This window comes from Bufo gargarizans, chromosome 10 (genome assembly GCF_014858855.1).
Source record: "Bufo gargarizans isolate SCDJY-AF-19 chromosome 10, ASM1485885v1, whole genome shotgun sequence".
NCBI lineage: Eukaryota > Metazoa > Chordata > Amphibia > Anura > Bufonidae > Bufo > Bufo gargarizans.
In genome coordinates this window covers 86,657,543-86,679,865 of record NC_058089.1, presented here as the reverse complement: position 1 = coordinate 86,679,865, position 22,323 = coordinate 86,657,543, and the positions used below count along the sequence as shown (strand labels likewise).

At 41.0% G+C, this 22,323-nt stretch overlaps 1 protein-coding gene across 6 annotated transcripts in view; it reads right to left on the bottom strand.

The window, feature by feature from the left end:
• Positions 1 to 17,833: 17,833 nt before the first annotated feature.
• LOC122920624 (dipeptidase 2-like) overlaps positions 17,834 to 22,323 on the bottom strand; it is a 128,811-nt gene continuing 124,321 nt past the window's right edge. For all 6 annotated transcript variants that reach the window (XM_044270276.1, XM_044270275.1, XM_044270278.1 and 3 more), the window contains 2 exons: positions 22,002 to 22,137; positions 17,834 to 19,248 (listed from right to left, as the gene is read on the bottom strand). In XM_044270276.1, the coding sequence (XP_044126211.1) occupies positions 19,069 to 19,248; positions 22,002 to 22,137 (316 nt within the window). In that variant the 3' untranslated portion in view covers positions 17,834 to 19,068. The remainder of the gene's footprint in view (positions 19,249 to 22,001; positions 22,138 to 22,323) is intronic.

The following is a 22,323-nucleotide window of genomic DNA, read 5'->3' as shown; positions in this document are numbered from 1 at the left end:
ATAAAATTAATCCTCAAAAATACAACTTGCCTAATAATTCTGCACTCCCTGTATACGCCTAATATTTTCTGGGTAGTGTTTGAAACTCTGTCCGATCCTATTATATTCAATGGGGGTGGGCGGCATCTGGCTATGCCGGATCCAGGTAACTCCAACAGGTTATTATCTGCCAGAACAGTCTTCTGAAGAGCAATAACACAGATGTGAAAGAGGCCTAATCCCTCACAAGCAGCAAAGTCTGTATAGCTGTGGTGGCAGGTTACCTTGCTGACTCTTATGCTTGGCGTTGCAGAATGTAAGTTTTTGTCTCTTGCATATTTCGTTCTTGCTGTAGCAGAAGCAGTATATCTTACAGAGATTGGTTAGTCTCTGGATTCAGAGGACTAAGGAGAAGGAGGACATGAACTTGCCTCCTCACTCAATATTCTAGAACTACCCCTCCAGGCAGGAAACAGGACCAGCCTTCTCCTGCCAAGAGGGGAGGAACAGGTTGGTTAACACTGTCCCTGCCAAACATTGAGGACACAGATCACATAAGTACTATAGCTAATTAATAAATAACAGACCAAACCTTTAGATTTGGAATAAAATAGGCCTGTTGCTTTATTCGGGGTAACCAAAGTTTAATCAACCAAATAAATAATTAATAAATAAACCATGAATAATCACCAATAAATATTAAAACCAATAATGAATAAATATTTGACCACCAAGTCCACTCAGCATTAGCTGGGCGACCATATCCCCCAAATAAGCAACATGACTAGAAATTGGGAGGGGGCACAGGTCCCGGTCTTCTGAACACTGCCACTGACAGACGGCAATCTCTCTTCTTTTAAATCTGCAGCTTTCCCGCCGAACAAGACTTCTGCTAATCCATCGCCGCCAATCTTCCCGCCGCCGGACAGCTGACCAATAAACAGCTGACTCCTTAGACAGCTGTCACTGGGCAGAAGATGTCACAAACCAGCTGTAACCAGATTTGATGCCAAGTAAGACTTTAAATATAAAAAAAAAGGGGGTGGGGGGAAGGAGACCTACCACACAACTACCACCGGCTAATACAATAAAACTAGCAATAACATAAAGTGATCGTGTCCCCATGTGTCCCCCAAGCTATCCGCTCTGGGGGGCCCCTTCATAGAGGACACAGATCACATAAGTACTATACCTAATTAATAAATAACAGACCACACCTTTAGATTTGGAATAAAATAGACTGTGTTGCTTTATTCAGGGTTACCAAAGTTTAATCAATCAAATAAATAATTAATTAATAAATAAACCATGAATAATCACCAATAAATATTAAAACCAATAATGAATAAATATTTGACCACCAAGTCTGGGCGACCATATCCCACAAGGCCATGGCTCACAAAGACATGCCCCCCCCCCAAAAAAAAAAAGCAACACAGACACCTTTCCAGGGCATTATCCAAACCCAAATTAAAGATGTCTAAACCGACGTCAGACAAGTGAACATTGTCTGACCTATATAGACCTGGAACGAACCCTTCCAAGTCGCTGTGCCTATAACTAATACCTCCCAAAATAGGCATAAATGTAAACATTGCCCTGTTAACTCTTTTCCTTATCCTTTCAAAAGGCCGACCTTCTACAGACGACCATAAATACCTCTGAACAATTTCAGAGAACACCAGAACAGTTGCTTATGCGAAAATGTCGGGCGGCACTGCGTTACGATGTGGGTGCTCGGTCAGCGGGTGTCATCCCAGATAAATCGATAAAGAGAAAACCGGCATTCCAATAAATTGCTGAATGATTCTTTTTAATGGTCACTCATGAATACAGTGACGCGCGTTTCGGCACGTACATGTGCCTTTGTCAAATAGTGAGTGTACAGCTGATTGCAAAGAAACAAATGAACACGGATTTAAATGGCCCGCCCTGAGTCACATGACCTAAGCGTCACGTCACCAGGGAAACAGTGGGCGGTAACAAAACAAGTGGAAAAAAATATACATAGTAACTATGCGAATTCTGTAGTTCCTCTCCGTAGTTGGGTTATGGAAACTTCTTAGTTGCACTGCGAAAAATTATATGCACAAAAAGAAAATTATTCATAAAAAGCTTGTCACAACACAATCCCGATTTAACCCCTTGGGTGTTAATGTCTGCAAGCGGTGAATCCAATATGCCTCTCGTTCGAGTACCATATCGGCTCTATTTCCCCCACATCTGGGCAATATGACCTCTTCAATAATTTGGAAACGGAGTTGCGAGACATTATGGGCCAGATTTATCATTAGCTCAAGTCAGAATAATGGAGTGAAAAAGTCACAAAAAACTGCACAAATTTGCTCTGCACTATGCTCGCCAGTTTTCTGAAAGTGGGCGTGTTTTCGTATGTAAATTAATCTCTAGACAGATTTACTATTGGGACTATTTAAAAAGTCGCAAAAAAGTCGCAATTTCACTCCAGTGAGGACCATGCTTATCTTATGAGACATTTTAATAGAACATGCGACTTTTTCATGAAAACTTGCGACTTTTGTAAAGCTGCTTACTGGCGGATAAACTGCTACCGTCAAACCACATTTATTACAGTCTTAAAGGGCCGATCATAAATCTGACTTGGCTAAAACTGACTTTAGCCATATGTGAAAGTGGAGTGAGCTGTCAGAGCAATGATAAATCTGGCCCATATGTCCCAACAGATTGAAATTGTATGGGATGGGTAACGGTAAATTTTTGTTGCGTATAGTGGACTTGTGCTTGCCAAAGGGGTCTTTCGTGCGCATAGTAGTTTCCCTTACGTAGCAAAGACCGCAAGGGCATTTCAATAAATACACAACAAATGTACTATTGCAAGTAAAGTGTCCTTTCACTGGGATCTGCTCACCAGTATATGGGTGTGAGATATGTGGTCCTCTAATAACACTGGAACAGTGAATACAATTGAGACAGGGAAAGGTGCCTTTTTTTTTTTTTACTTCAGGCTCCTTTCATTCGTGCCAATATCAGCTCTTATGACCCTGTCTCTTATATTACCTGCCCGTTTATGACACAACATTGGAAGATTTAGAAATTCTACTACCTGCCGGTAGGATTTTGCGACTATGTTCCAGTGTTTATTAATAATTGACCTCCCCCAATTAATCCATGGGCGGTATCTCACAATGAAATATTCTTTGCTGTTGTAACAATTCTTCAGGGAACCCTCTCTGTCTGAACTTGTCAGTCTTCTCATCTAAACGATCACTGCGAATGGATGGATCACTCACAATTCTATTAACCCTTTGAAATTGGGAAAAGGGTAGGGATTTATTTATTTATGGCAGGTGGATGGTTGCTTTCATATCTAAGCAGACTATTACGATCCGTGCTCTTGGTGTAAAGATCGGTCATACATTTGCCATCAGCACCCTTGATAACCTAGGTATCTAAAAAGGATATTTTATCATGATCCCAGTGTAGGGTAAACTTCAGTTCAGATCGTACTCCATTGATGAGGGCAGTAAAATATAATAGGGTCTCAATGCCGCCCCGCCATATGCAAATCAATGAAACGCTTCCAAAAAAAGCAATTTTGCTGATAAACCAAACTAGGGTATATATGGTCCTGTTCAAACTGTGCCATATAGGAATTTGCGTATAGCGGTGCGGCATTGGACCCCATTGCGGTCCCGCACCGCTGTTGGTAATATGTGTCCTGAAAAATAAAATAATTACGTTCCAGGACAATGGTCAGGAGGGCAATAAAAAAATCATTTTGACCTTGTGAGTATTCAGCAGATAAGTCCCTGGTATGTGGGATTGAGGTGTGTGCAGTCTGTACACCTCAATCACGCACACCAGGGGCTTATCTGCTGTTAAAGCCCTGTTAGATAACAGTGAATACTCACAAGGTAAAAAGGATTGTTTTATTGCCCTCCTGACCATTGTCCTGGAATGTAATTATTTTATTTTTCAGGACACATATTACCAACAGCGGTACGGGACCGCGATGGGGTCCAATGCCGCCCCGCCATACGCAAATTGCTATATGGCGCAGTTTGAATAGGACCATATATACCCTAGTTTGGTTTATCAGCAAAATTGCTTTTTTTGGAAGCGTTTCATCAATGATGTGTTTTGCATATGGCGGGGCGGCATTGAGACCCTATTAGATTTTACTGCTCTCATCAATGAAGTACGATCTGAACTGAAGTTTACCTTACACTGGGATCATGATAAAAATATCCTTTATAGACACCTGGGTTATCAAGGGTGCTGATGGCAAATGTATGACGGATCTTTACACCAAGAGCACGGAATATATACGGTATACGGTAACTCCTTTTTCTGGCTCTCTTCTGGGCCCAATAAATATAGGAATGACCAACAACCCAAACTATGTTGGACACCTGCAAAATGTAAGAGAATTCAACTACAATAAATCTGGCCTGATATAAACTTTAAATCTATTAGAGCTCCAACGGCCTAGTCTCTTTATGATCGCATCCTCCAATCCCATTCCTGCCGCTACAGAAGCTGCACCTACACAAAAGGAGTGGGAGGATATCCTCAAGTGCCCCATTTGCACGGCACTGAGGGATTTCTTGAGCAAAAAATTAAACTGAAACTTAGTTAATGGGCTTAAGTCAAAATGCAACAAGAAAGGACCTTTGACAGCTCTGACCGGACATGAACTTGAATTAGACCATCTGTTCAAAGAAATAATCTGTCCCCGACCCAACTGATTAGTTTTTGAACGTCTAATTTTTATCATACCCTTGTCTTCTAATACTGTCATATCTGAAAACAGAAGGCCAGGGGCTGAATTCTTTGAGACACTAGCTCACCTATCCTAAACGCCCCAAAGAAATCTAAAATAAACGCAGTCTGAAACAACATCATTTCAAAATGATCCCTTGTGACATCTGAAAGCACAGTTATCAATTTTTCAAGAATGTCTAAAGAAATAGGACGCCTTGAATCAGTACTAAAATTGGCCCTGCAATAGCCTTTCAAGACATCCCAGACAAAGGCGACTGACCATATAACTTTTGGAAAAAAGATACTCCTGCTAACGTTTTTGCAATATAGGGCACTGAAACATTTCTAGCCATGAGTGACGAGACAAACATAAGGAGGCCCAAATTCTCTAAACTCACATCCGAAACAGATTCAATGAAAATCAACCAATTATCCCATACAGATGCATATGCAGCCCATGTTCTAGGAGCCAAAAACGTACGTATGCTATACATAATTAGTCCAGCAGCAGGTCCCATAAATGTGGAGGACAAGGCACGCCGACTTGCTCTGCTGCAGGGGCCAATTCCCAAAACCTCCTCCACTGAAATCGAGATAGAGAATCAGCTATATCATTCAATTTACCCTCAATGTATTTTGTCTTTAACCAGATATTGAATGACAAACAACATAAAACCAGATGTCTTAACAGGCAAACTGTCATCTCACGCTTCGATAACAACGTATTTATAGCAAATACCACCCCTTTGTTATCTGAAAACAGAAGGATGCTTTTATTCATAAAAAAGGAACCCCAAACCACCATACCAACCTGAACAGGAAACAACTCTAACACAATATTAACTGTAATTCTTCTTTCCACCCAAAACGACGGCCACTTCTCAGCACACCACTTATTATTCAAAAAAGCACCAAAACCACAACTACCTGCTGCGTCAGTATATACAACTTAAGCGCATCCGAATCTTGAAACTCTTCCTGCCAACAGCTTCTGCCATTAAATTTAGACAAGAACTCCAACCACATACCCATATATATCATCTTTAAGAAGTCTAGTTAACATGATACGGTATGTGCCCTAGCCGGCTTCAATCCCCTTATAGCAAAATACAATCTCTTACAGAATACACGACCCATTGGTATAATTCTGCATGCAAAATGTAGTGATACTAATAAAGATTGCAATTCTTTCAAAGTACATTTGTCCTTCGCTAGTAAAGACTAAACTAAATCTTAATGATTCTAGCTCAGTCTCCGAGAAGCGAAATTCCATCTTATAACAATCTATAACTATACCTAAAAACTCTAAAGATGAACAAGGAAAAATAGTTTTTTCCACCGCAATAGGGATACCAAAAACAGAAGACATTCTAAGAAAACACTCTAATAACTCTGAACACAACTTAGAACCTGCAAAACCTATAAACAAGAAATCATCTAAATAGTGCAACACTCCGCCTTCCGGAACCGACACCTGCACAACCCAATGAAGGAAAGATGAAAAGGATTCAAAATACGAGCAAGATTTAGCAAAACCCATAGGTAAACATTTGTCAAAATAAAACCTAAAGAATTAAAACCACAAGGCCTAACGGGCAAGAGCCTGAATGCTGCCTTAATGTCGGCTTTAGCCAATAAAACGCCCTGGCCATAATGTCTCAACAAATCCACTGCCTGATCAAAAGACGCATATACCACGGACGCTTCCTCTTTGCTAATTTCATCGTTAAGTGACTTGTCAATAGGGAAGGATAAATTATGAATTAACCTGCATTTCCCTGGTTCCTTCTTAGGAACAATACCCAGCGGAGATACACGAATATTCTTTAACCGGTGGACAATCAAAAGGACCTGCAACTCTACCGTTAACCACTTCATTGTTAATTTTGTCCCGTACAATATTGGGAAACAAAGAAACCGATTTTAAATTTTCAACTAAAAAACACCCTTCTTTTTTAAATTCTGAAACAAAAAACCCTTCTGAAAACCCCTCAAAAAGTAGTCTAGCTTTCACCTGATCTGGATAAACTTTGAACCAAGGTAGCATTCTTTCCAGCTTCACTGGCGTCAATGCTTTTGGAAAGTTGCTTCTTGGTTGACAGAAAGTTCCCGCTACGTTCAAAGCACTTTGACACAGGATGGGTACCTCCACAAAACGAACATTCGTGTTTAGAACGGCAGTTTGCTAACCATCTGCATGTACTTTCATTAAATGCAAAGCAAACTCCCTTCCTCTAATTTTGAGAAGAGGGAGCTTGCTTCAGCGGAGTGGATCTTTGCGGGAGCATTAAGTTAATCCATAACCCAATGTCTTTGGAACCCCATTTTAAAGAAGGGTGAATGGCCAATTTCTGTCTAAACATCCACTGGCTGTTTAACCCACACACCAGATGGCGAATTAATGTTCTCTTTTTGCACAAATTCAAAAAGAGAACATAAACCTGAAACAAAATTCTGATTAGACAATAAATTAGACAAAGACTGTACATTCAGTTTCTCACCACTAGGTGGCACCTCCTGCCCAGGAACTGAGGACTGAGGAAACTTCAACTTCAGCTTTCCAGGAAAACCACCACTACACAGACTACAGGAACACTTGTCGCTGCTGACGTAGAAGGATCTTCCTTGCTTTCTCCAGGTAAGGCTACTTTCACACTGGCGTTTCTGGGTCCGCCTGTGAGATCCGTTTCAGGGCTCTCACAAGTGGCCCAAAACGGATCAGTTCAGCCCCAATGCATTCTGAATGGATAAGGATCCGTTCAGAATGCATCAGTTTGCCTCCGTTCAGCCTCCATTCCGCTCTGGAGGCGGACACCAAAACGCTGCTTGCAGCGTTTTGATGTCCACCTGACGATGCGGAGCCAAACGGATTAAAATAGACAAAAAAGATGCGGAGCCAAAAGGATTAAAATAGACAAAAAAGATTAAAATAGACAAATCGCCAGGACCGGATGGCATACACCCCCGTATCCTAAGGGAAATAAGTAATGTCATAGCCAGACCCTTATTTCTGATATTAGCGGACTCTATACTAACAGGGAATGTCCCTATTTGGCGCATAGCAAATGTGGTGCCAATATTCAAAAAGGGTCCAAAAACAGAGCCTGGAAACTATAGGCCGGTAAGTTTAACATCTGTTGTGGGTAAACTGTTTGAAGGTTTACTAAGAGATGTTATCTTAGAGCATCTCAATGGAAATAAGCAAATAACGCCATATTAGCATGGCTTTATGAGGATTGGTCATGCCAAATTAATTTAATCAGTTTCTATGAGGAGGTAAGTTCTAGACTTGACAGCGGCGAATCAATGGATGTCGTGTATCTGGACTTCCCAAAGCATTTGACACTGTACCACATAAAATGTTAGTATATAAAATGAGAATGCTTGGAATGGGAAAAAATGTCTGTATGTGGGTAAGTAACTGGCTCAGTGATAGAAAACAGAGGGTAATGATACACACTCAGATTGGGTCACTGTCACTACTGGGGTACCTCAGAGGTCAGTATTGGACCCCTTTATCTTCAATATATTTATTAATGATCTTGTAGAAAGCTTGCACAGTAAAATATCAATTTTCGCAGATGACACTAAACTGTGTAAAGTAATTAACACTGAAGAGGACAGTATACTACTACAGAGGGATCTGGATAGATTGGAGGCTTGGGCAGATAAGTGGCAGATAAGGTTTAACACTGACAAATGTAAAGTTATGCACATGGGAAGGAATAATCCAAGTCACCCGTACATACTAAATGGTAAAACACTCGGTAACACTGACATGGAAAAGGATCTAGGAATTTTAATAAACAGCAAACTAAGCTGCAAAAACAAGCGTCAGGCAGCTGCTGCCAAGGCCAATAAGATAATGGGTTGCATCAAAAGGGGCATAGATGCCCGTGATAAGAACATAGACTTACCACTTTACAAATTGCTAGTCAGACCGCACATGGAGTACTGTGTACAGTTCTGGGCTCCTGTGAACAAGGCAGACATAGCAGAGCTGGAGAGGGTCCAGAGGAAGGCAACTAAAGTAATAACTGGAATGGGACAACTACAGTTCCCTGAAAGATTATCAAAATTAGGGTTATTCACTTTAGAAAAAAGACAACTGAGGGGAGATCTAATTACTATGTATAAATATATCAGGGGTCAGTACAGAGATCTCTCCCATCATCTATTTATCCCCAGGACTGTGACGAGGGGACATCCTCTGCGTCTGGAGGAAAGAAGGTTTGTACACAAACATAGAAGAGGATTCTTTACGGTAAGAGCAGTGAGACTATGGAACTCTCTGCCTGAGGAGGTGGTGATGGTGAGTACAATAAAGGAATTCAAGAGGGGCCTGGATGTATTTTTGGAGTGTAATAATATTACAGGCTATAGCCACTAGAGAGGGGTCGCTGATCCAGGGAGTTATTCTGATTGCCTGATTGGAGTCGGGAAGAAATTTTTTATTCCCCTAAAGTGGGGAAAATTGGCTTCTACCTCACAGGGTTTTTTTTTTGCCTACCTCTGGATCAACTTGCAGGATGACAGGCCGAACTGGATGGACAAATGTCTTTTTTCGGCCTTATGTGCTATGTTACTATGTTACCTGAAAAGGCACAAGCTGAATGTTTTACCATGGCCCTCACAGCCCCATGATCATTGAAAATCTGTGGATTGACTTCAAAGGAGCAGTACATGCAAGCTGGCCCAGAAATCTCACAGAACTAGAAGACTTTTGCGAGGAATGGATAAAATTCCCTCAAACAAGAATTGAAAGACGCCATGTGTCATCTTTAAGTTTCTGGCTTTCAGAGAACATTTCATCTTGCTTAACTGTTTATAGTAATAGTAATTTTGCCCAAATTTTTGCATGCCACTGTATGTCTACAGTAAAATTATCCATAAGATTTCACTTCATCTGATGTAGATATGAAACCACACTCACTTGCTAATGCAAAAGGTTGGTTCTACTAACCAGTTCTGCAGAAATTAAGGTCAAGTTTTATCCATTTATGGAAAATGTTGACCATGGTGGCTCGTTGTGGTTGCCTATGTTTACTGCCACTTGTAAAAGTCAAGATACATCCGTTTAGTCTAAAGAATGTTTAAATGATAAAAACGGAATAGAACCCACGCTGACTAGGTAGCAAGTTGTAACACTGCAGTGTATGAGAGATATTAGCGTGGGAATATATACTGGCCAATAAGATCATACAATGTGGTGACACCAGTATTTCAATGTGTCCATAAACTTTGATAAGTAGAGTCCAATAGAATAAATCTCAGAGCATGTATAAAACAAAGCCAGCAGGCACTTACTGGTCAGCGCACTTGGAGATGAATCTGTTCATGCAACTGAATTCCTTCCCCGCTTGTCGCGATACTTCTCTTGTGATTATTCTTTTTCGGTTCTTCAGTGTCTCTCCTAGTGCTGTCTTCTGCTTTCCTCGTGGCACGCACGTAGCTCCGTCCGGTAGCTCGCGTGCGCTCCTGGAAGCAATGTTTACTTGTTGTCCTGGAAACCTTACATGTGACGTCACACCTGAATCTACGGAAGCTTCTCGCTTCTCTGGTCCACAATACCTCCAACGTTTTTATTACTATTAGGTTTTCCTATCTATTGTTTTTTTTTTTTGTCAATTATCTCCTTATCAGAACCTAGCAGCGACACGCCCCACTGAAATTCTTTTACAGTGTGGGTGATCTCCCCCCCCCCCCCCTCCCCACTTAGACGGCAGCGCTAGCATCTCTGCTACTACTAATGTTTAAAGGGCTTCTGTCAGCCCACTAAACCGTATTTTTTTTTGTTTACTAATAATCCCTATACTGCGAGCTCTGCATACATAAGTCCAATAATCATTTTGGTTCAGTAGAATTTGATAAAAAGCTATTTTTAAAATATGCTAATTACCTTGCTACCAGCAAGTAGGGGGCTACTTGCTGGTAGCAGCCGCATTCTCCGATCCTAATGACGCCCCCTCCGCATTGTGATTGACAGGGCCAGGGAACGGAATCGTTCTCTGCTGGCCCTGCCTGTTTGCATTCAAAATCCGGCGCCTGCGCCGCGGCCGTACCTATCTTCAATCTGCGCAGGCGCACTGAGAGGCGGCGGCTCGCTCGGCCGCTCCATCCTCAATGCGCCTGGTGTAGATGTGATGTCATCGGTGCAGGCGCATTGAGGATGGAGCGGCCGCCTCTCAGTGCGCCTGCGCAGATTGAAGATAGGTACGGCCGCGGCGCAGGCGCCGGATTTTGAATGCAAACAGGCAGGGCCAGCAGAGAACGATTCCGTTCCCTGGCCCTGTCAATCACAATGCGGAGGGGGCGTCATTAGGATCGGAGAATGCGGCTGCTACCAGCAAGTAGCCGCCCTACTTGCTGGTAGCAAGGTAATTAGCATATTTTAAAAATAGCTTTTTATCAAATTCTACTGAACCAAAATGAATTTTGGACTTATGTATGCAGAGCTCGCAGTATAAGGATTATTAGTAAACAAAAAAAAAAATACGGTTTAGTGGGCTGACAGAAGCCCTTTAAATGATACTATACAATGATTGGCTAATTGTCCCCTTACATAAAGGAAGCCACAATAATGTATGTATCTCTAATTTGTTAAATGCTTTTCTAGGGCCACCCAGGGCAGAGAACTTCCCTGAGACGTTTCAATCTACATATATCTCTATTGATTCTCTCCGGTATACTAGATTTCTTCTTTAATTTGGAACTTAGAGTGAAGGCTATAATGAACTACTTTAACTGTGTAATATTTGGGACTTCCGGTTCCGGCGCCGACATGTAAAGATGCACAGAGAGCGAGCTCCTCGGCTGCCAAGCACTTTGCGTGACACATTGTCCGTGAATACTCTCCTACTCTCCTCCGGATAAGTAAGGGGGAACAGCTGAATCGGGAGCGGTGTATGGACCGGTACATCGTTAGCATGGACAAAAAACTCAAGAGCAGAGTGATATCGTCACCGCTGCAGGAGGACACTATGCCTTCCAACATGGCGCCAAATTCAGGGACGACGGAGAGAGTGCACTGTCTCTAGACCCGTCAGAACAAGTAGCAGACACAATGGGGATACAAAACCCTAAACCAAACTCCCTGGTCAACTATATTGATAATAAAGCATTGGCGGTAGAAGTAGCCGCACACTTAGCCCCGGACCTCCGGGAGACTTTGGCATCCTCTGTCACAAACGTTATGCAGCAGCTGCAAGAAACAGTGCAGCATCATGACTCCCGATTGGAGATAGCAGAATCTCAGATACAGATGGTGGAGGACACCAGGGAATCTATCTTATACAAAATGCAGAGTGTCCTATCCGAAAACAAGCGACTATGGGACAGGCTGGAAGATTTAGAGAACCAATACAGGCGTAACAACCTGAGACTAGTCGGTCTACAAGAATCGATACAAACAGGAGACCTGCTGAGCATTTGCGAACAAGAGCTACCCTATGCATTAGGGATTTCGTGCCATTGCAAAGTTGAGCGCGTGCACAGAGTGGGACCTAAACGTCGTGGCGATAACCGTCAGACAGACAGACCTAGACAGGTCATAATGAGGTTCCTGGACTATACTGACAAAGAAGCTATTTTCAGAGCCTTCAAAGCACGCAAAGGTCCTATCACACTAAAGCCTCATGCACACGACCGTTGTTGTGTCCCGTGTCCGTTGTTCCGTTTTCCGTGATTTTCTGCAGACCCATTGACTTTAAATGGGTCCGTGGAAAACTCGGCTAATGCACCGTTTGTCATCCGCGTCCGTGTTTCCAGTCCGTTTTTCACGGACAACGGTTCGCAGACTTATTCAAGTCAATGGGTCCATGAAAAAATACTGAGGCACAGAAGATTGTCATCTGCGTCCGCATCCATTTTTTTCCTATCATTTGCATGGCAAACTTGACTTAGATTTTTTTTTACTTTTCTTCATGTCTGGTGATCCTCCAAAAATAAAGGAAGACACACGGAAAAAAAAAAAAAGGACACGGATCACGGAACAATGGAAGCCCTTTTTGCGGACCGCAAAAAAATACTGTTGTGTGCATGAGGCCTAAGAGGGACAAAAATACTAATCTTTGGAGACTACTCTGCGGAGGTTACCAAGAGGCGAAAAGCCTTTTCACCAATCTGCACACAGCTACATCACAGAAACATCAGATTTGCCTTGATCTATCCGGCCTCCCTCAGAGTTTTTCACTCAGATGGCTCATCGGCATTGTACCATTCTCCAGAGGAAGCGTCTGGAACACTTGAAGGCAACCTATCACCACAGAGGCCAGGAGGATCGCCACAAAATCGTAGCCCGAGAGACAGAGGAAACGCAGGAAAACCTGTATCACCAGGGACACAAGAAGAACCCTCCGGGGATCCAGATAGTTCAGGACTGCAGAACGGGGTCCGTTGAAATTCCAGGACTTAAAATTAAGAAAACCTCCTGCACGAGTCTGGATAACACCTTGGACTGCAAGCAGTGAATATTTGCATAATGTGGATGTTGCCGTCTGGACCTGGGAGGCTAGGGGCGATATTGCTCCTGCAGGGGATGACGGTTTAATAAGCAGAATAACATACTTCTTTAACTCCCCGGGGCCCTGGCTTCCCAGACCTAGATGGTGAGTCTAATTCAATGTTATGATATGCTGTAATGGCGGTAATCTGTTCCGCTCTATCATTGCATCTGAGGCAGCTGGGGAGAGAAGCGAATTTTGTTCTACTATTACTCTCCTTTACATGCGGAAAAAAGTGAAGTCACATACAGCTCAATTATGGTCACTAGGGCCATCTCAAGTGCCTAGAGCTCAATTGTTAACTTTATATTGTTTTTATTGTTTGATAATGTTGAGATTTCAGTCTCAGAGGAATTTGTTCTTGCAGTTATTATTTGGATGTCTGCCAATACTCGCCTTCACAATTAGGTATCAGTTCAGGGAAAACCACTATGAAGATAGTATCCTGGAATACTAAAGGTTTGCGCTCCCCTCAGAAGCACAATAAGGTCCTCAGGCACTTAAAACACCTCCGTGCTGACATAGCCCTCTAACAGGAAACTCACTTGCAAAAGGAGGACTTTGTCAGAATGGAGAAATCGTACATAATAACCTAGCTTACAATATTTTAGATTGGGCAAATGATGAAAATGGAAGATGGTGCTCCTTGCGCATAATGACCGGTGCAGGTGAAATCACACTGTATAATGTCTATGGACCCAATGGTGACAATAGACACTTTTTCGCAGAACTAGCGGTCTTAATAGCTAGAGACACCTCAACGAACAAGATAGTGGGGGGAGACTTTAACACTGTGGTTGCCTTGAATGAAAATCGGAAGAGCTCACGCCTACAAGGCTTCATACAGGGGAAAGGGTTCTAGCCCAGTTTTTAAATGACACGGCTCTGACAGATGTATGGCGACTCATGAATCCTAACATAACAAGCATAGCAGACTCCCATGGAGGAATACACAGAAACACAGAGAAAATAGTATCTGTATTGCGAGACTTTTTTGCAACGCTATATAGCGACCCGGGCCCAGGAGTCCCTATGTCAGAGTTCTTTCTAAAGTGTACCTCTCTTCCATCTCCTTCACAAGCTGAACAAGAGAGTTTAAATACCCCGATCACGGAGTCAGAAACGATCAGTGCCATAAAGAATTTGAACTTACATAATGCCCCAGGCCCAGATGGGTATACAAGCGAATTCTACAAACTCCTGGTAGGGGAGATAGCGGAACCTCTCACAAAGGTCTTTAATGGCCTCCTAACAGGAACACCTCTGTCCTCGATAGACAATGTAGCCTATATCACACTGATTCCTAAATCTGGGAAAGACATACTGCAACCTTCCTCTTACCGTCCCATCTCACTGATCAATGTCGATCTAAAACTGATAGCAAAAATAATGGCTGATAGGCTATCTTCCATTATGCCCAATTTAGTGTCTCCCTCCCAGTCGGGATTCATCAAGGACAGATCTGCGGTATCGAATATCCGTAAAGTACTGACTGTACTTGATGCAGTTCACTGGAAAATTGGTAATTTTATAGCACCTTCGCTGGTGGCGTTTAATGCGGAGAAGGCATTTGATAATGTTAGATGGGATTGGTTGGAGAAAGTATTAGATTGGATGCAAATTTTTGGCCCCTTCAGAGTTTTTACATCTGTACTGTATAGCGCCCCCAAAGCTAGAATTTCGATTCCTGGATTTTTATCAACACCCCTCGCATTGGCTAAAGGAACACGTCAGGGATGTCCCCTCTCGCCACTTTTGTTCTACCTGGCTTTAGAAACCACTTATACGACTGCTGGAGGAGGGGGATATCTTCCGTGGCATCAAGATAGGCAACCAGGAGGTAAGAACATTACTCTTTGCTGATGATCTTCTCCTCTTTTTAGCGGATCCGGTGGAAGATCTAGAAAAGGTGCTACAGCTCTTGAATGCTTTTGGCCCAGTATCTGGCTTTAGAATAAACCTTAACAAGTGTATGTTATTGCCGCTGAGCACTTCTGCATTCAAATCCAAACTACCAGAATCCTGTCACCAAATCACGATATCTGACACATATATTAAGTATTTAGGGATTAAAATAGGGAACACCAGAAACTCTGTATAAGTTAAACTATATCTCATTGTTTAAAGCCATTAAATAAGATCTGGAGAGATGGAAGACTTTACCACTATCTATAACGGGCAGGAGTCATCTTTTAAAGATGATTTGTTTCCCAAAACTTCTTTATCCCCTTCAGACATTACCACTACTTTTAAAACATTCAGACATAAGAGATCTTCAATCCATTTTCACGTCATTTCTCTGGACAGGTAGGAAACCAAGTATAGCCTTATCTAAACTAATGTTACCCAGACATCGTGGAGGTCTTAATATACCAAATCTGCGACTTTACAATCTTGCTTGTGTCTTCAGACACTGTATGGACTGGGTACACAGCACCCAATACTACTCAAATTACCTCCTAGAACAACAAGTGGCCATTAATAAACCTATTGCATTCCAGGAGACAGGCACTACCACTTCACCTAAAACAATCACTCGTTGTGAGAGACACCATAGTGACCTGGAAGGAAGTGCGCAAACTAGCAAAGAGGCCATTCTTACTCTCAAGAGATATGGAATTATGGCGACACCCAGAGTTCCCTCAGGGAATGCAAAATAAGATGTTCACAGCGTTGAGACTTTAAGGGGTGAATACCTTCATTGATCTATTGCAGGTTTCTGAAAAACGATACCGCACGTTTCTGGAAATCTGCACTAAATATGACCTGAGTGAGACCCAGTCTCTGGCGTACCAACAAATTATTCACTTTTGTAAACAGAGATTGCTGGATGTATCTAGCGAGTGCAAAACTCAATCACTGGCACTTTCACTAACTCATAGGGACTTTAAATACTCTATTTCTCACATATGTCATGTGCTTAGGGATTCAGGAGACAAAAAAACAGAAGCTAATTTGTTTAAAAAATGGGGGGAAAAACGACAGGTTACATTACCAGTTAGTGATGTATTGCAGGGCTGGATGAGAGTATGTAAGCTGTGCCGTGTGAAAAGTGGAGGGAATCACACTTTCGCCTCATACACACAGCAATCTATGCGTTCAATTTCTCGAGAAAGCCAAGAGTGACAGAATACCTTACATCATGTCCAAAATGCGGGTCAGATAAGGCAGATCTGACACATTGCGTATGGTCTTGTGTCCATGTTCAGACATTCTGGAAGATGGTCCCCAAATGGATCAAGATACATGGGGAGAGACATTAAATCACAATCCGGAAACAATACTGTTCCACATATTTGATGAGCCATCTAAACCAAAACTGGTAATAGATGTGGCTTTATTGGTGTCTCTCCATAGCCTTCTAAATAATTGGCTGAAGCCAAATATCCCACAGTTACAGGATCTAATATCCCAGATGTCTCACTTTATGTATATTGATAAACTAGACACGGAACTCCAGAAGGAAAAAAAAAACTAAAGGCTTCTTTCGTAAATGGAAGACCTTTATTGAAAAACACCTTACACGGACAGACATCAATAGGCTCATGTCAGCTTTCCAATACACAGAATGGTACTCCAAAGCTGTGTTAAAGGGGAACTTGGGAAAATTAAAAATGAGGACTCTGGGTTTTTGTCCAATGGTATCTTCATCGTGATGTTACTTATTTATGATTCTAAAGTTGGGGAGGGAGGAACTTGAGCAGATATCCTTTTGGGAAGTTTTGAAGGGATAGGGAGGGTGGGAATATCGTTCTTTATTTTGAATATGTCATGTATTCAATTATTGTTATACTAAAAAACAAAATGCATCCTGTATCTTTATATATGATTCTGAAAACTTATGTAATCTTTTTTACCTGATGATGCATCAATTAAAAAATATAAATATATTAAAAAAAACGGTGTAATATTTTAGATCACAGATTTGTTGAAAATCACATCAAAATACGACAAAACCGCCATGTAGAATGATTCCCAGAGACGTCTGCATGCCAACCTCAAACAGGTATACCAACTATTAGTTGGTTTTGTTTAAGACAGAATTTGATCAGCAGGAGTGCCGATCCGGGTATCGCCGTATCTGTAACGACCTGCACTACACAAATATCATGTAAATTAACCTCTACGGTGAACGTCATAAAAAAAGAAAAAATGTATTATTGTTTACCCATTGGGAATGCCCGATGCCTTTTTACATTGTTAAACTCAATAAAAAACTATTGAAACAAAAAAAAAAAAGAAATAAATTCAGGAATTGCTAATTTATTCTTAGTCTCCACCAAAAAAACTTCATAACAAGGGATCAAAAAGTGTTATTTACCCCAAAATAATACCAATGAAAACTATAAGTCGTTTTCCAAAATTAACCCTTCACACAACTCCGTAGAAAGAAAAATAAAAAAGTTATGGGTCTTGGGATGTGGCTTTTATTAAACAAAAGTAGGAAAACGTAAAAAAAAAAAAACTATATGTATTTGGTATCGCTGTAATCGTACTGACCCAGAGAATAAAAATATTATGTTATTTATGCTGAAAAATGAACGCCGCTAAATTTATTATGTAAAAACTCAGTTGCAGTATTGCTGTTTTTTCCCATTTCCCTCCCAGAAAGAGTTAATAAAAGTTAATCAGAAGGTAACATGTACCCCAAAATGGCACCATTAAAAACTACAAATTGTCCCGCAAAAAATTAAGCACCCTTACAGCTACATAGATGGAAAAAAGTTATAGTCCTTGGAAGGCGACAATGAAAAAAGGAAGAAAAATCTGAAGTCATTGTTACCTTGTCTGACAAGTGAATAATTGTACATATAATAAAGTCGCACTGTTGATGGTGTTTTTTTCTTTTGGGTTCAATGACAAATACTTGTTAGGGCTCATACACATGACTGGATTTTGGGTCTGCATCCCATCCCCATTTTTTGCAGATTGCACTTGTACCCATTCATTTCTAAGGGTCTACAAAAAATGTGGAGACCACACATAGTGCTCGGCTATTTTCAGCAGTGCAATAGAAATAAATGGAAGGCGGCTCTGACATTAGTGGCACATCCAAGTGATATGCCAATGTGTAAGATGAAACAACCCATTACTTACAATCTAAAGCAAAGGAAATAATTAGGATGCAAAGGCTAGAAGCGCTATTCCAACCACTGCTGCAGCGCCTATCAAGCAAAATGATGCACATTTCCAAGTAGTTATAATAAAAAAAATCTATATATCCTAGTTCTGTGTAAACAGGGCTTTGTCCATATTATTATAGCCTACAACTGTGTAGTCTGACCCTGCAGTCTATCTGCAACTTATGCGCCTATGGGACTGTACAATTTGTATGCCAATTATTGGGAATGAGCATTCACAGGAACACTCATTCCCAATAATTGTCCTACATAAACATGCCGCCCATAAAAAAGTTTGTCGGACGATTTACATCTTTCATAAGAATAGAAGATGCAGGAATATCGGCAGCACATCTCCTTGTGTAATCAGGGATGTGCTGCTGATAATAGAACTGACTGAGGGAGGAATGAACGTGGTAGCAATCTTGCCTCCCCCATTCATTTTGCATCGGCCTGTGTAGTAGACCGATGCAAACAAGCGCCGATCAACGCGTTTATCGCCGATCAGCACTAGTCCTTTCCGAACACTGTGCAATGTAATAGAGCCCTTCTCTTACCTTAGCTAGAAATAGATATAGTCTACTATATACGCAGACCTGAAGAATATTTTTGCTTAAGGCTTGTGCAGATACCCCCTGCTCTGAGGTACTGCACAGAGGGGGTCTCTGCACTTGCACCTGCTTTCTTTTTTAAAGAACAAATATCATCAATGAATAACACAGTTACTAAAATACATATATACAGGACAATATACATGTTGCTAGAGTGAAAGCGGCGCTGATTTCTTGAATGCCGGATGCATTTATACTTTGAATTTTCCGCAGATCTAAACGGCAAGAGTAGCTCAGCTTATCCTCTGAAATCTCTGCTTCTGAAGGTCTCACGTTCAGCATCTCATCTCTAACCTGCACATTTGGAAGACACAAAAGAAGACACAAATATATAAAAGGCCTGATTCACATAACTATAGCTTGCATTCCCATTTATACATCAGATAGTATTTTTGCCAAACCAACCAAAAATATGTAATGGGAACTAATACAGTCAGAAATTTTCTTAATCTTTTCCTCTCTGCATTTCAGCGGCGATATCTATTTAATTCTTTCATTGGTGTGGCTGGCTGAGGCCTTGTTTTATGCAGGAGCAATGTTATTTTCTGGCATTGTTTAGGGGTAAATTTAAATTACTGTGTAATTTATAGGGTTTTAGCTGTGGCTTTTTTTGGTTTATTTATTACATCGTTCATGATTCAACCTAAATACCCTGATAAATGAATTCTTCAGGTTATTATGGTCGTTTGGATATCTAATATGTACAGCATATTCTTTATTTTTATTTAATGTTCACAATAAATTAATTTTACACAAAGTAATGGCGATATTTTTTTTATATTATTTATAAAAAATGTAAGTCCCATTTGGACATTACTATTTAATTACTTTATTTCAGGCTTATAATACATCATGCTCTGTGTGACTATGACACAGGCTGCTGTTAGGGCAACACTAGTGAGCCCGAACTGCAGGCTTACACAACTGACAGCCCTGGGGTCCTTCATGGGTCCTCAGAGCTGACTACAGATGTCTCCCCCAATCTTCAATCGGGTCACTGGGAACCTCAGTGACCCAATTGCATGGAGGAGTTCCCTTTGATCATGCTGCGGTATGGACCACCACAATCAAAGGGTTAACAGCCAGGATGGGACCCCGGTTATAAAGCAGGAGCCTGCGCTAAGAAACAACACTGATAGTATCAGCCAATTCTTATGGCAGGAGTGCTGCTGAAGCTGTTAAGCCCCCTCAATTGCAGCAAAGACAAAAGACGTCACTGCAGACTGAGGCCCTGTACCACCCTACATCAAAAGACCATCAGGCCTGACGAAGCGCTACTAGTGCAAAACGCCCGTGTATTTGCCTGAATCGGTGACTGGTTTTATAGAGGAACTAAATAAAGAGTTGCAAAAGGAGCCTGGTGAGAGCCGCAAATTATTCTCACAACACGTAGTTTTTATGTTTCCTACTTAAAAAAACAAAAAACCTTTTTTAAAGAAAAACAAAACATTGATCTGTACAGCCATATTCTGACATCCATAACTTTATATTTTTGGGTCATTGTAACTATGTGAGGATAGTTCTTTTCTGGGATAAGCTGTAGTTTTCATTTATACCATTTTAGGGTATGTATGAATTTTGATACCCTTCTACTGAATTTATTTGGGAAGCAAGTTGACCAAAATATTTTTAATTCTGGCGTTGGGAATTTTTTTACGGCATTTACTGTGCAACATGAATAAGGTGATAATTTAATATTTTGGAAATTTTTGGACCAACTGTTTATTTTCAATTATCCTTTTTTAGTCCCCCTAGTGGAGTTGATGGCCTCCAGGCCTAGGCCATGTTCCATTCTCTGTTTCATTCTGCTGTGTCTAGTACAGTGTATAGTACAAAGCATCAAAAGATTGAATGTTCAACTTCCCTATGGGGACTAAAAAAATGTAAAAAAAATAAAATAAAAAGCCAGTTAAGTTTTTAAAAATATTAAAGGGGTTGCTTAATATTGATGACCTGTCCTTCCGAATGAGACCGGAACAAGCAGTTATAATTACTCTGCATTGCCTGGGAGACAACACACAGGAAACTTTCAAGGGGAAGCAGTCCTGATCAGTAGGGGTGTCGGGAGCTGGAAAAATAAAATTGTTTTGATTTTTGAAATGCAGAGATGAAATTTTTTTTATTTATTTAAATGCTGTAGCCTTGCTGTACTACTATTAAAGGGACAAAAAATGTATTTAAAATTTAAAACCTAGCCTAAGTACAGGTAAGAACAGAGGTGAAGTAGGACAGTGGTAAGAGTATCTACCTTATCGCTATACAACAGACCATAATTAAACCTGCTCACTTATGTAATACCCCAGAGAGGTATTACCATTCCTACACCCTACTACTCACTTTAATTGCTAACCACAATGTCATCTGTGTATTTATTTCAGGTCCTTTGTAGCTGTGCATTGATAATGTTCTCAATTTCCAAAAGATCTGTAAAAGGTGGAATCTGATTGGTTGCTATGGGCAACCAAGCCAGTTTTACATTACACCAGTTTGATAAATCTCCCCATAGTGTGTTTCTAATGCTGATGCTTTGGAATCTATGAGAGAAGCAATCTTATGATTGCTTGTTCAAGATCCCTAGGGGAAGTATTAAAATGTGTAAAACAAAAAAAAAGTTTTAAAAAATATAAAGAAAAAGAAAATTTCAAAATCGTCCCCTTTCCCCAAATTAAAAATTCATATACCATTTAAAAAATAAACACCATAAGCCTCCCTAGCTCGCCCCCATCACTGCCTGCCATTGGCTGCCCGAAACACCCCCCAACATCGGATGTTTTCATCTACGCATGGGGAGTAGCAGCGGCGGCCGTGTGGGGACCAGGAGCGGCGCGGGGAGCCAGGTAAGTAGAATCAGTGTGAGGGGCCCGGGGGTATGGGGCATTTCCAGCCTCGGATAACACCTTGAAATTTATTCAAATTGGACTAGAAATACATTTCTGGTAATTCGCTCATCTCTAATCGCAATGCATAAAAATAGTACAAAAAAAACCACTTTTCCTTTCTTGCACATATTTTTCAATCAGGAGTAATGGAACTACTTTGTCACTTACTTGCTCGACCTCGCCAAAAACTCTCAAGAAATTTTCCCTTAAAATAGCTTTAATTTCTGAATCTTGCCACCCACGTCTCAGCAATTCCTCAACCAGCAGTGGATATTTTGATACATCTTCCAGGCCTTCAGGAAAACTATGAATGTTAAAGGGAATCTGTCAGCAATTGTTCACCTGTAAAAAAAGTTGCTGGTTCTGTTACACAAACATGGTTTACAACCTTTGGTATACTTCTGTGCATTTGTGATTGCAAGAAGGATACCAAAAGTGCAAGTTCTATATGCAAATGAGCCACAAAGTGAATTTCCAACCTTCCAAAGAG